The sequence below is a fragment of the Loa loa genome, assembly GCF_000183805.2.
Source record: "Loa loa unplaced genomic scaffold supercont3.202, whole genome shotgun sequence".
NCBI lineage: Eukaryota > Metazoa > Nematoda > Chromadorea > Rhabditida > Onchocercidae > Loa > Loa loa.
In genome coordinates this window covers 40463-55158 of record NW_018108382.1, presented here as the reverse complement: position 1 = coordinate 55158, position 14696 = coordinate 40463, and the positions used below count along the sequence as shown (strand labels likewise).

Below are 14696 nucleotides of genomic sequence, written 5' to 3'. Positions count from 1 at the left end.
TAATAATAATAATAATAATAATAATAATAATAATAATAATAATAATAATAATAATAATAATAATAATAATAATAATAATAATAAATAATAATAATAATAATAATAATAATGATAATAATAATAATAATAATAATAATAATAATAGTAATAATAATGATAATAATAGTAGTAATAATTAATAATATTAATAATAACAAGTAATAATAATAATAAATACATCCACCGATTTACTGATACGATTCGTCCTTTTAGGTTCATCCATACGATCCTGCCAAAGAGCATTGTTAAGGATAAATCGGAAGAACTTGTATTCTAATTACATAACTGCAAAAACCAAAGGTGAGAAAATATTCTTTGCCAAAGCCAGAGCTTGTTAAAACATAGAATCTTGCAAGGCGTATTTGCTGTTTCGATCTTTAATATTTGTTTTGAATATCCAAAACATATGTTTTTTGTTTTTGGAGACATATCAAAAGGGATGAAAACGATGTTGAATTTTGCATATTTAGGAGAAAAGAAAGATATAATAGAAGCTATACGAAGTGTAACGGGAAATGTGAAATTTGAAAATACCTTCAATGGATAATTTATGATTTTTTTACAACTAGAATAAAGCAGTGTATGATTCTTTTTTTTCTTTTTTTTACAGCCGACAATTCAGCAATGTGTTTTTTTGATGAATTATAAAGGTCTTTCTCCTGTTGTACGTCATTGTCACGTGTCTATGTGCTATCAATCAAAAAGATAATCAGGAGAAAATGAGTAATCCTTTCTTACCTTCTTAATTTTTCTTTTTATTTCTTGCTTCTAAACTAGTTTTCGCTGTATTTATCGCTGTCATATCACCGTTAGGAATTTCCGCTTGAATTCTTGTTTTTTGTTTTTGTGTATTTTTTTACTTGAACCGTCTTTGCCTATTTCCTTCCATTTACTTGAGGGAAGTGACGCTTACTTCTTAATAATTTATAAATGTGAAGATATTACTTAATACTTGGGAAGATTTACCATTAGCTATGGTGGATGGAAGGACTTCTGACACAGATACGGCTGTATGTATATTTTATTTTTCCCCAAAAAAAGAGATATCAAATGCCAAACGTAGAATTCATCCGTTAATTAGAACCATCGATGGTCGAGTTTTCCCGGTTTTTCTAATCTGGCAGCTTTTGTTAAGTTTGCACATGTTGTTTCTGTGAGGATTGCTGATAGATATGGCACATATTTCTTGTATGATGATCTTTGTGTGATGAGGAAGAGGATAATCCTCTTCCTAAAGATTATCATTCAATACATATGTAAAAAATTGCCAATAAATAGTGCAGATATAAATTTAAAATAAATCTTACAATTTACAATACATATATTATTGTTATTTTTTGTGATAAACCAAATGAACAGTACTCGCTAACTTTTCGAACAATTTCTAATGATATACTTTTTTTAATGCATTGAAAAGAGAATTTATTTTGCCATTTAAAAAGTTGTTCTCATTTTCACTATTTTTTCTATCGAGTTCCGCTTTTTCCTTCCTCTCATTTTTCGTTTCATATCATTTATTCACCATTATCACTTCTTTTATGTTTTGTCCGTTTGACTGATGATAGTTTCATCAAAGTGCAAAATTTCTCATTTTCTTTTCCTAAGTAGATTGATCGTTATTCCGAAAAATTGTATTACCTTTTTTCCATCTTTCGTGAACTGATGGAAGGGTCGTTGTTTTTTTTTTTTCGAATGGTTGTATAGCTTGTTCCTACCTTTCATTTCCCCGTTTCTTACCCTTACAGCTTTTTTTCTTTAAATTGTGTTTTAAAAAAACAAAAAAATCCTGAAATATATTGTTTAAAATTGACCATCAAAATTATTTTTCTGTTATTTATGATATCTGTATGATTTATCAATACTTATCATATTAGCTTATATAATTATCAATCGTTGTTCTGGTGAGTTCATTAATGCAAATATATTCGACGATCATATATAGTAGTGGAGATTATAAATGTTATCCTAATGTATCTGATAACTTTCCTTGAAGCGTAGAATTTATGCTTTCCAAAAATTTTTTGAGACGTTAAAAGCTTGTTGAATTGTTCATTAGATTTTTTTGTTAATTTCTAAAATTTATCTTTTTTAAATTCCCTTTTTTGCTTCTCTTTCTAATTTTACGCTGCTTAGGTATTCAGTAATATTTGCTAGAATATTTTCGTCACTAGTTTCGAATACGGTTTTGGCTTCATATTAAGCATTATCGTATACAATATTCGACTGGTCCGTAATTTGCGGAAATTTTAAATCTGAGGTTTATATTTATGTTTACCGAGTGGAACCAGCGGTTATCAGCTGTTTTGTCGCTTATTTTTAGTTACTGATTAGATTTATATATATTAGGAGTAGAAGTTATCCGTTGAATCTTCAGTTTTTATAAACTGTTATGCTTGCGGACTCAGTGGAAACAAATGTTGAATCTAAGTGTGATGCTGCTTTTAAGGCCGCTGTTGATTTAATACAAAATATGCCGAAAAAAGGTTGTCATTTAATTTTAAGTTTAATTCTAATTTTATTTGAAACAAGATTTCAACTGACAGTTTGGAGCATTACAGCTGTTATTACCGATGTTATACTGCAGAAAGTCGAAACAAAATTTGCAATAGTATTTTGTGGTTGGATTTTCAGGCGTAATTAGCATTTCGGTAAACCAGAAATTGCGGTTTTATTCATTATTTAAGCAGGGAGTTAACGGAACATGTAACGTTCCATGTCCACCACTTTGGCGCGCTGTTGATCGTATGAAATGGTAGGTTATGTTTTTTCTCTTCAAAGTAACAAATCTAAATAATATGACAAAGGAAGCCTTCAGTAGATTCCAGTGATCTCATTATTTTGCTATAATAATGCTAGAAATAATGTTATTTTTTTTCTGAAGAAAATTAACAATGGTTGGAAAGTGATGCTTAAAACCAAGGTTTTCCTCTAGGTCCTTTAGTCCTGAAGCAGCGAATAAAAATTATTATTTGGAATTAAGATAACTATTCTTAAAAGGCGAGCTTGGAATGCTCTCGGATCAATGGATTCCTTGGAAGCGAAAAAAATTTATGTCACCGAATTAAAAGATATTATCAATCGTGTGCAACATGAGTATGATGTAGCAGAATTGACAAAAGAAAGCGACGAGCGAACGAAAGAGTTACTAAAAGAAAAACTTACTGTCCTTGGATATGGTATTTTTTTCTTCCGAAGCTGTTAAAATGCCTATAAAAATGGATCTGTTTTGAATTATTTTCTTTGAGTAGTCGGATAAAATCTTTTTAACTTCTTCCTTTTTGTCAAAAATTAATTGTTAAATTGGAAATTGTTTCATTTTCCACTCGAATTGCTTCCTCACAATAATCGATACCTTGATGTTGAATCAACTGCAAGATTTTCGTACTGGAAAATCACTCACAGATTTTTTTTATAGACATTCCTAATCATTTATTTATTTATTATTTATTTTTTCAGATGTAAGTGTCTTAAGAATGAGAGAAGATCTGGATGATTTTGAAAAGCAATCATGCAATACGGCTGAGGGAAACTACGAAATGAAAAAACATACAGTGAGTTAAGAAATTTGAATCTGTCAATTATTTATAAAAAAGGAGAAAGGGAAGGGTATTTGCTAGGATTGTAAAAGAAATACTGTAAAAATCTTCAAGTCTATCATTCCATTTGTTGTTTCAACTACTGTAAGCCATAAATCACCTTTCTTTCTATCATCTGCATCTTATTTGTTTTCATATGAATTTATTTAGTTAATACGACTCTACAAAATTTACATACTGATGTGGGCTGTAAATAGGTAATACCTGATTACGGGAAAATATGATATAATAGCCGAAAAATTCAAATATGCGGAAGGAGACAGCTGTTATTATCTCAAAATGAGAATGAGGACTAGCTAGTTTCCCTCGAGTGACGTAGTCGGCATTCGGATGAAACTGCTAGTTCAATGATGAGCCTCTTTCCTAGTCCTTGATCGTCACTAGGATAATAATGGCGCGGAATAATTGAGTAGCCTTAATGATTCTGGAATGGAAATAATTATGGAAAATTTAAGGATAGATCTAATTTTTTTGTGGTTTTAACTTATTTAAAAGTGTGCTAAATTATGATTTATACCATTCATGTGACATAATAAAATGGATCACTCACAGAGTAGTAATGGAACTAATGAACTATCCGATCAGTGTTCAGAATCGAGCACCTCTACCGGAGAATATGTCGATGCAGTTTGCTGCAATCATGTAAGCTGTTTTGATTTCCTGAGTTACTTTCAAAATAATTGACCTATCTTGAGGGACATCAATGATGTCATGGCTTATTTTAATATGAGACTAAACATAAAGTGCTAGTGATTTTTAGCAAAATATACTACAGATATTAGTTTTTTAAAAATTTATCCTCTCTAGGAACCATGTGTTTGCTGCCGGAGACAACCACCTAATCAAAGGTAAATATCGAATTTTATTTTTTCATGTCACCGGAGGATACAATGTATTTTGTACGTGTTCTAGCGTCGGATAGTATGTACAGTTATAAACCTGAGAAAATCCTGTTCGTCACATCTTTTGACATTCCGATTAATGCCAATGTTTGATAAAATTTAAAGAAAATTTGATGATGCCAGACCGGAATGTCGATTATTGGGTATACACTGCCTGGCTTTCAGCCATTCAGTCACTCAGATTTCTGTTGAAAAAACACTACGCCGAGCGAATATTCCCTTATAGGGAACTGCTGTAATATGTACTTATGCCATTACAGTGTTATATTTGCTGCACTTCTTCCTTAAATATTTGCCAAAAAAAAAGTCAACCGTTGTTATCATAAAAGTGGTGCTAAAAAATGTTTGGAAGAGAAAACAGTTGCTCCACTGCAAGATTAAGTACGTATTGAGTTAATTGCAGGACTGATCCCATGAATGGTCGTCATTCTTTCTCTTCTACTTTCGATTCAGAAAACTTGAAAATATTTATGCAGCGACATCTGAAGATAATCGTCAGTTTGTTGATGTATCTTAGGCGTTTATGTGCTACATTTCTGTTAAACTTTAAAGGATGCATCAGAAATCGATGGAAACTAGCAGCTTTCACAGTCATAGTGCCATTTATTGCTTGTTTTATTATGTCTTACTCGTGCTAGAAATGAATGATATTTTGTTAACGCTCACTATCATATTTTTCTTGTTATGAATTATAACAATGACTGCCAATAATTTCCATCATTTGCGTTGTAGTCGTTTTATGGAACAAATACCGTATATAATGAACAGTTTGCATGTTGCAGTCTTGGAAAAAACCCACATGGCGTAGTATGAAGGACTTTTATAGCCTAACAAAAAGTCTGGACAGAACATCACTGGTGAACTATATTTCTTTTCAAGAAGGAACCAGGATTTCAGGCTTACTCCATAAAACTTGAACAAATTACAAAGCTAGGCATATCCGTCATTCGACTTCCTAAAACTCGTACTCTTCAATAGAATTACTCGACTTTTCTAATACTTGTATTTTTCAACATAACGCGACACAGATGATAATAGAGCCATTGTATAACGTCCATAATTAAATGTGCCAAAATGAATTGTATGAAAATTAATAATTCCAATAAATTACTACTATACTACTTGCGCCAAATATGTTTTCAAGTAAGCCACAATAGTTAAATTATTGGATTTAATGATTGTGGAACGACTATAAACCATATCCGTGTGAAAAGGAAAATTATAAAGTTGAAACTATAAAGTCATCCATGCTGGTTAGTTTTCGTCTGGTTAGCTGACTTTATGGCAGTTCTATTCAGAGGACTACACAACGACGACCATCCGGTAGCATCCCTCCTAGAGCTGCATCCAAAATAGCAAATCAACCGCATTCCCTACGGTTCAGTCCCGTTTGGTGAGTCTCACTGGTTAACGGCGTTGCTTTCACATCACTGTGTTTTTGGTCTCAATACGCAAAAGTGTAATCTCGATCTATATGCACAAGTTGTGCTTTCAAAGGTTGCTATAATATGTCATTTGATTTAGGGTTGCCGAGATTTCTCAATGAACAAGATTTTTCACCACAGGTTCGAAATATTGTAAGCACAAGATTTAATAGGAATTAGTCAATTAATAATTATAGTGGACAAGTTTCCGTGGACTTGCATGTTGCATGATACATTATTGGTTGCATTTTCCCACTCAAATGATCAAATGACTCAGATGATCAAAATGATGCGTTACCGGTTGCATCTTTTATTTACGTCATTATTATTTTTTACAGTTCAACCAGTTTCTTATCACGCCAACCAGCACGTGAAGCAAATTTCTACAATCAGATGTTATTATGGCATCGTCATCGACAAGCAAAGCCGATACGAAAACGGCGCTTCCAGCTCGCAATGAACGCGTTAAAGGTGACTAAACTATGCATTTTTTTTTTGCCATTTGTGTAAAAATATGCTCACTTCTTCATCTAGAAATTGTTTTATATTGAAAAAATAGTAGAGTTGTTTGGAACTCTTGAACATATACTTTCCCAAAGGAGTTTTTGATTTAAAGTCTATCGAAAATGTTGGAATAGCATCATTATCATTATGTCTATTTATTAGGTTACTTTTGGAGATCACAGCATAGGTTACGATTACATTTAAACTTCTCAGAAGAGAGCTTCTAATGTCAAGCATCAGATTGCTGTAATAATTCAATGTTTTATAGACACGAATGTACAGCTATTGTTAACGAGGATCGATAATTTAGAACAAATGAAAGGAGTAGTCAGTGAAACATTGCTGGATGTTGTTGATAAACGAATAGCGTATCCCAAGATGATTACTTCATACGTTTCTGAGGCTGGGAAATTCAGAATAAAAAGAATGGTTAGTTGATAAACGGATAGTGTTAGTTGTAAATTAGAGGTTATCTTGTAGTTAATCCATAATTATTTTATTTGGAAAGAAGGCATTCACAAGAATGAGCGGAAACCATTTCACAAATTTTCTTCGTTTATACCGTTTATATTGGGCTTTAAATTTGATAAAAAAGTAAAACCTGGAAATCTGTGACAAATTGTTGAAATGAAAACTTCCTTTTTCTGTGACTGCCGTGCCGAAAAGTTGCTTTGTAGGGATTTTATCATTTAAAGTAGCTTCATCGAATGCTGAACCATAAATAAATATGGCTCCCGCACAATAGACAATAAGCACATAATAATGAAAGGATGATGACCCAAACTGTGGCGTGTGAATATGGATTTATGCGTCTTTCTAGAAATAATTTTTACCTATTGAGAAAGAAACGGCCATCTTAAAATAGCTTATTTAAAATAAGGAATATTTTAAGCAAAGATAATAGTATTTTATGCAGTCCATTGCATTTGGATTACCACATCAACGAGAAGTGTGAAAGATTAACACTAGAGTTAATAATTGACGTCAAGTTTGAGTGGGGTTTAATAAAATAAAATCAGGAAGAAGCAGAATTGGTTTGGCAAACGGAATCTATGGGAAAAAGGGATGTCGAAAAGATGATGGAGATAATTAATAAAGTGAAAGAAACTGAAAAGGAAAACGATGCATTTTTACATCGTCTTGAGGAGGTCTGATTTTCAACTTCTCTTTTCTTTTATATCCATAATTCAGCTACTTGTTCAAGTTCTGTTTCATAGTAAAGGATATTCTCCTGTTTTTTTTTTTTTAGTTTGAAAAAGCAAAACGAGGAACTTGAAAAAACAGCGAAAGTAAACGATGAAACCATCAGGAGCATGGTTTTTTGACTGTTGATTGTTGAATTTCCATTCTGTTTTTGATATATAATTATATCATTATACGTTGGTTTTGTGTGGTTTGTAGTTATATTTAGAAAGAATCATAATATTTGGTTCTGGTAAGACAATTACAAAGTAAAGGACAAGAAATATATAGTTTTGGCCATCAGCTCTTGAGAAAGGAATTGTGTTGACGATAATGGGAACAAATGTTTGATAATTACATTCTCCAATTTTCCTTTAACTACTGGAGGCCACAACATGCTATAATTTATCTCCAACTGTGTAATATATATATATATATATATATATATATATATTTGATTCTTTTTTCAGATTCAGCTAGCTAGTAATCTAGTAATCTGTCTAGGATATTTCACATCGTTTGAAATATGATTATAATTACCAAGTTCAGGTACTATGGATATATTCCATTTGGAATTGTAAATTACATATTTTTACGCAATGCATACAATTATGATCGATATATTACGTTTTAGTTGCAGATTTTTTTTTCCAATTTCATCTTACAGATGATTATTTTACATTGATTGCTTTGAGTGCGTAGCTCTCGTCATAACGCTGGAAATCCGTAAATGAATAACAATTTGATCAACTATTTCTACGCTAAAAGTTTTAATAATTTATAGGATTTTCAACCGGAACTTCCGGAATTTCTGTCCGCATTTAATACCAATACTTTCCGCAGTAAAGATTTAAGCAATTTTCGGGAAATTATTTGAAAAAAAAGAAAGAAAAAACAGAAGGATTAGTCATTCAAAAATGCGAATGTTTTAGTGAAGGAAGTATTCGTTGTTTTTTTGAAACGATATCAATGGAAGAGTAGTGATAAGGGGATATCACATCTAATCATTATTGGTCTGAAAAAAATTGATAGAATAGAATATTTAACATGAATAAACAATCTGTATCAAACACTACATGTTCGGAAATATTGCATAAATGAGGGACGGTACATGTGGGATGTTATTTCAGCCACGTTTCCTTATATTTAGATTTTCCGCCATGATTTTCCCCTGTTTCAGGGTGTTTGCAGTGATAATCAATTACTGATCTTTGATTTCATTTATGATTGCTAGGACCGTCCAGTATTTACACGTACTGGATCTTAGTAAATGCTGCTATTGGGTGTTATTCTGGACCGTGAATTCCTGTTGTTCCGTGTAATGTAATGTGTATTAATTGATTTAAAAATTCATAAATGCATATGTGATTCTTGTTGTATTGCTAATTTGGAAGTATTAATGAATATTTTAGGCTTCAATAAATCGAATTTGATGTATTTCAACCATAATGAGAGTTGGTTATACTTGCCAGTAATTATTATATTATTTTATTTATATCTATATAATATATATACAACGTACGAAATGTCATGATGTTTTGTTGCAATCTTAATGAAATATATTTCGTTTGGCAGTATTACTTATTATTCTCTCGAAAATTGCAGTGTGTTTTTTCATTTTGGAATAATGTTACGAAAGGATAGGAAAATTATTATACTCCTTTCTGATTTTGTATTCAATTCGATTTATTTTTCCCTATTCAATTCTTAAGGATTATTTTATTTGCGACGGAATCGTAAGTAATTCTCTTCATGAATTGTTATTTAGCGTACATCGAATTTTAATGGTTCTACATTTATGCATTGTTTTTGTCTCTTTCAGTACTTATATTTTGCTTGTATGCAAGATCATTTAGATAGACCAATAGCGATGCGTTTGACATTAAGTACATTTTTGAATGCTTTTTTTTCAGGTACAGGTAAGATCTAGCGAAATAAACAAAGTCGTCAGTTACGATGTCTGGAAATACAAAAGATCGCATTGCCATATTTCCATCTCGAATGTCGGTTTTTTGTCAGAATTATATTGTTGTCTAATTTCAGTAGTTATTTTGTAACTTTACCAAATTATTGGTACCATTGATATAAGCTTAGTCTAGCGTTATTTCATAGTATTATGCTTAAGCATTTCTTTTAATTCTTGATACTTCAAAACTCCATTTATTGACAAAAAGTTATCATCTAGCATGAGTATATTTTACTCAAGTTTAAGTTCTGGTAAAAGTTATTTTTGCATGAAATGATAAAGATAGACCTCATGCTTCATAAGCGGTAGGCAGGAATTCTCATAAAATAAAGTATAGGCCTGGAAATCAGCCAGTTTTTATTTGTCTGGAAAAAAACTTAAAAATATTATTTTAGGGCTCAGACCATGATGAAGGCTCGCTTAAGAGCTGCTCAAAAGGGACATAGCTTGTTGAAGAAGAAGACTGACGCACTAAACATGCGTTTTCGTTCAATTTTAGGGAAGATTGTAGAGGTGATTTTTCCTTCCGAAACTTTTTTGTACAGTTCTTTTTTTGAAATAAATAACAGTCCAGACGCATAGTTTTGTTCTTTTCAGTTCTTATTTCAGTTTTAAGTGTTTCCTTTCAACTCTTTTTCTTACTCAGTTTTTTTATCGTTTTTGAGAAAAATGAATATTCTATGGTTTTAAGAATAAGAACTTGATGGGTGAAGTACTTCGTGAAGCAAGTTTTTCATTAGCGAAAGCTAAGTTCACTGCTGGTGATTTCTCACATATCGTTATCCAAAATGTCTCACGTGCTCAACATCGCGTCCTCATGAAGACGGAGAATATTGTAGGTTAGTGCAAATTGATCTTATATAAACATGTTATTACACGATTAATATAACTAGGATGATTTGGTTATTCCGCTCGATATTACCTATAATCATTTTCGCTGGATATATTACCCATAACCGTGTAATCATTTTCTGTAAGAGCCCTTGCCAAAAAATTTGCTTAGTGTTATATATTCGGGGAAGTTTTGACTCATTTTCATAAATCACTGACTGGTTTGTAGGGAGTAGGGAAGTTAGGGACTAAGAAAAAGGAAAGAAGATGAAAATGGAAAATTGCTAAAAATTATAATCATTGGTGACGGAAAAAAGCCATGTCCTCCTCGCACGGTTTGCTAATAGCTGTGTGAGATTCGTTGGATGTTTTGTAATAAAATGACTTGTGCTGGATTAAAATTTTCAGTTTCAAAGCTTTAGGTGTTTTCCTGCCAGTTTTTGATTCATATATTGATGGACCCGATACATACGATCTGACTGGTCTTGGTAAAGGTGGTGGAAATATCGCGAAGTTGAAAAAAAACTATAGTCATGCAGTAGAGTTGTTGGTTGAATTGGCAACATTACAAACATGCTTTTTAACTCTCGACGAAGCTATTAAGATTACTAATCGGCGTGTTAATGCTATTGAACATGGTTTGTTGATTTTCCTTCATGAATGGAGAGAGACTAATTGCATCATTGTCGTTTTCTTTCATATTTTCCTAAAAGTGCTTAGAAAAATTTAGCTTTATTGTCATGCAAGTGAGCTTTTTTCAGTGATTATTCCAAGGATCGAAAATACACTTCTGTACATTGTTACCGAACTGGATGAAATGGAGCGTGAAGAGTTCTATAGGTTGGCTAATTTCTTCGGGCATTTAGTGAGGCTCACCTTTGGTAATAGTAAAGGCGATTAATAGACACATTTTAACGTCCGAAAAAGTTTTCCAATGCTAAGCAAAAGCTCTGTTCACTGATTCGGTTGGGACCATTTGATATTAAGCAGTTACTTGCAGCGCTTTTTTTTTCAGCTTTCGAAATTTAGATTTTTTAAAGTATGCATGTCGAATTTTGTTTTCAAAACTTCTTCGTTGAAGAATGAAAAAAATACAAGCACAAAGGAAGAAGATTCGTGCTGAGGCAGAAAAAGCGGAGGCGGATTATCAAATGAAAACGGAGACAAGTAGTTGTCGAAACGAACAACCACGAAACATTCTGGAATATCAGGATGATATTCCGATTTTGTTCACGTAGTGCGATCACTGTTTCTCATTATTGCAGCATTCTTCGTGCGATAAGATCACTTCTTCCGACATTCTTCCTCTAGTTCGTAGCTGGAACTTCAAGAAGGTTCCATTCAAGTTTCATTAATTCAATTCAACTAATTCAATTAATTTAACAGACCCAACTAGGATGAAAATTTCATACATCTCAAGTTTTTTCATCATGGACTTACCGATCTTTTCGTTGTGTCGATTTAAATTTTCATGATTATGTAGAATGTTATGTTCTAATGACACAATACTGTCTCTCTGCTTGCTTTCACATGAAGCGTCTCTGCAAACAAATATGAAATAGTTTCGGCACTTCAGACATATTCGATTTTCAACCACATTTCTAAGATATTCATTTGTATGCTTGACATTATAGGGTTATTCATATCACGAATATCTGACAGTTCATTTCTGTATATCTCTTAGAATGACTCTATGTTTAATATTGGTAGGTATTGTATCAGTATAGAATTTTATGAAATAATATAAAAAGTTACGCTTTTGATGATTATGAAGTGATAGTCATTTTCTTTCGTTTTTCTTTTTCCATGTGGTTGTGATAGTTTTACGGTTTTATGTATATTATTCCACCTTTATATATATTTTCCATAGCTTATGTATTAACGTCCGGCTTTATATTTAGATATGATTTACTGACTTCTCTTGTTGTATTGTGTATTAATCAAAATTTCGATTGAAATCTTAATCGTGCAGTGTTGCTTTCATTTCAAAAGTTATCATATATCAGTTGACCTAAATGAACTCCTTTGCGTAACTGTTTGGATAATGCTGTGGGTATTTAACCAGCATCTGAAATTCGTGAAATGAAAAAAAAATGGTTGGAACTGAACTTGTCGTCAATAGTTTCAGTAAAATGGTCAATTTAATGAAAAGAATTCTAACTTCAGGAAGAGGAGAGATTTAAGCCTATCATGCTATAAGGCAATAAAATGATCAATTTGCTGTTGATAATCCTAATCTCCGAGAAGAGTTGTCTTGTAATGAAAGGAGAATTTCCCCGTAATTACAGCAACTTTTCATTCTCTAAAATTGAGCCTGAAACTTTGGTATAAAATTAAATAGAAAATGAGGGAGTGCTTACCCATGATAGTAATATTTGGATTTCTATATTCTTATGCATCAGTTACATTACTTCGAAAAGATGCATTGAAACATTGAAGGAATTAGTCTATTTTCATAAAATTCAACAAGCATTCTGGAAGATTCAGCAAATTTGAAATTAATTTTATCTTTTATTTTTGCCTCAGTTACTGGACTGTTTTTAAGTTGCATAAAAAGGCAAAGCTTGCTAAATCATTCTGGACTGTATGTATATATGTGTAGGTATGTATGTATGTATGTATGTAGAATTGTATATTCAGCCCAGTGCATTATAGCCTTGTCATTGAGATTAAAAAAAATTATTTAGAATAATTTGAGAACAAAAAGTGAGCATTTTGTTCATCTTTGAACTTATTCAGTGGACTATTTATTTGTATGTATAATTCCATTCATTTATAATAGTGATGAAATTTTTTTTCTAAATTTTACTTTCATTTTATCGGCGATAATATTACAGTATTGTGTTTGTTTAGCTAATTTCAGATAAGTAACATTTGTTTACTTTTTTATTGATTTATTTATTTAATCATTTCTTTTTCTTTTCAGGAAAATTAGGTGATAAAGGATTAAATTTCACAACAATGGATTGTAAGGTTGCAAGGATGGGAAATGGGAGATCGGGAATTTTGGTAAACAGGCATGTGCGGGTAAAGGTAGGTAAGAAAAAGAAATGACTAAAAAACGGGAAGAAGTTGAGCCTGATGGGGAAGGTAACGAACCTATTGTATGTTTGAATGGACATATGGGTGAAATAACTGGGTAGGCACACGTTAGTATGTACGGGTAAGTGTTGTGCGCAAATAGTGAAATATGGAAAATATATAAAGAAATTATATTTTTCCTCTTTTATTAGTTATTCATTTATTTATTTATAATTTATAATTTATAACAATTTATTTATTTATAATTTATAATTTTATAATTTATTTATAATTCATAACAATTTATTCATTTATAATTTTATAATTTATTAATTTATAATTTATATTTATAATTTATAATTTATTTGATTTATAAAAATTCATTTATATTTTATAAAATTTATAATTTATAATTTATAATTTACGATTGATTGATTTACAATTTATAATTTATACATGTACGATTGATTGATTGATTTATAATTTATAACATAATTTATGATTGATTGATTGGTTTATTTATTTACTTAGTTTTTATTTGCGTATTTATTTATTTATTTACTATTTATTTGTTACTTAAAATTTGTAATTTATAACTTGTAATTTATAATTTATAATTCATAACGTATAATTTGTAATTTATTACTTGTTATTTGTTACTTATTATTCATTATTTGTTGTTTATTGTTTCTTGTTTATTATTTGTTGATTATTTATTGTCTAATATTTATTATTCGCCATTATTTATTATTGTTAATTATTATTTTTAATTTTTTATTACAGTGCTTAATTTCACATACAATGACATTTTATCGACGAGAATACTCGGAGTATTCTTGATGGATTAATTACCTCGGATTAATTACCTTCTTCATGGATTAATTACCTTAATAAGAATAATAAGAATAGAATGAAGTATCCTTACTCACAGGTTAGTTACCTTTAATAGTCGTGAGTAAATTACTCTTCATTTTCATAGTAGTAATTTTGAATGTCTCTATAATGTGGATATATGCCTGTTGCAGTTGTTTCTATTGATGACAACAAAATAATTCAAATTAATGTGAATTGATCGTGCCTAAGCATGTAGGCCCATAACCTTCCCCTCTTTTCTCTTGGCTGTTTAACCGAAAACATCAAAATTGCCAGCTGGGCTTTTATATCAAAACTTAACTATGGTACTAATTTATTATCAATCATATGTTCCCCTTTCTTTCTCTCTCTCTCCCTC

The 14696-nt window shown here is 31.0% G+C and overlaps 4 protein-coding genes across 5 annotated transcripts in view; all 4 read left to right on the top strand.

The window, feature by feature from the left end:
- Nucleotides 1–764, top strand: part of LOAG_08757 (Rpp14 family protein) — a 2782-nt gene extending 2018 nt beyond the window's left edge. The window contains exons 4-5 of the mRNA XM_020447792.1: nt 253–339; nt 510–764. Coding sequence (XP_020302012.1) covers nt 253–339; nt 510–586 — 164 coding nt within the window. The 3' untranslated portion in view covers nt 587–764. The remainder of the gene's footprint in view (nt 1–252; nt 340–509) is intronic.
- Nucleotides 765–2428: 1664 nt separating this feature from the next.
- On the top strand, nt 2429–7619 carry LOAG_07515 (hypothetical protein; the record flags this gene model as incomplete). The annotated part of the gene is made up of 11 exons (XM_003143048.1): nt 2429–2522; nt 2671–2791; nt 3037–3215; nt 3496–3590; nt 4188–4277; nt 4443–4483; nt 4941–5031; nt 5836–5930; nt 6300–6432; nt 6679–6894; nt 7485–7619. The coding sequence occupies 11 exons, from the start codon at nt 2429–2431 to the stop codon at nt 7617–7619; spliced, it is 1290 nt and encodes a 429-aa protein (XP_003143096.1).
- Nucleotides 7620–9243: 1624 nt separating this feature from the next.
- On the top strand, nt 9244–12340 carry LOAG_07514. Of its 2 annotated transcripts, XM_020447457.1 has the most exons (7): nt 9244–9383; nt 9561–9650; nt 10009–10126; nt 10305–10452; nt 10867–11082; nt 11206–11284; nt 11526–12340. In XM_020447457.1, the coding sequence occupies exons 2-7, from the start codon at nt 9604–9606 to the stop codon at nt 11680–11682; spliced, it is 765 nt and encodes a 254-aa protein (XP_020305479.1). In that variant the 5' UTR covers nt 9244–9383; nt 9561–9603; the 3' UTR covers nt 11683–12340. The 2 variants fall into 2 exon arrangements, with proteins under 2 accessions (XP_020305479.1, XP_003143095.1); XM_003143047.2 differs by lacking the exon at nt 9244–9383 and having other exon boundaries at nt 9416–9650.
- Nucleotides 12341–14375: 2035 nt separating this feature from the next.
- Nucleotides 14376–14696, top strand: part of LOAG_18135 (hypothetical protein) — a 3480-nt gene continuing 3159 nt past the window's right edge. The window contains exon 1 of the mRNA XM_020450803.1: nt 14376–14396. The gene's annotated coding sequence lies outside the window, so the exon portion shown is untranslated. The remainder of the gene's footprint in view (nt 14397–14696) is intronic.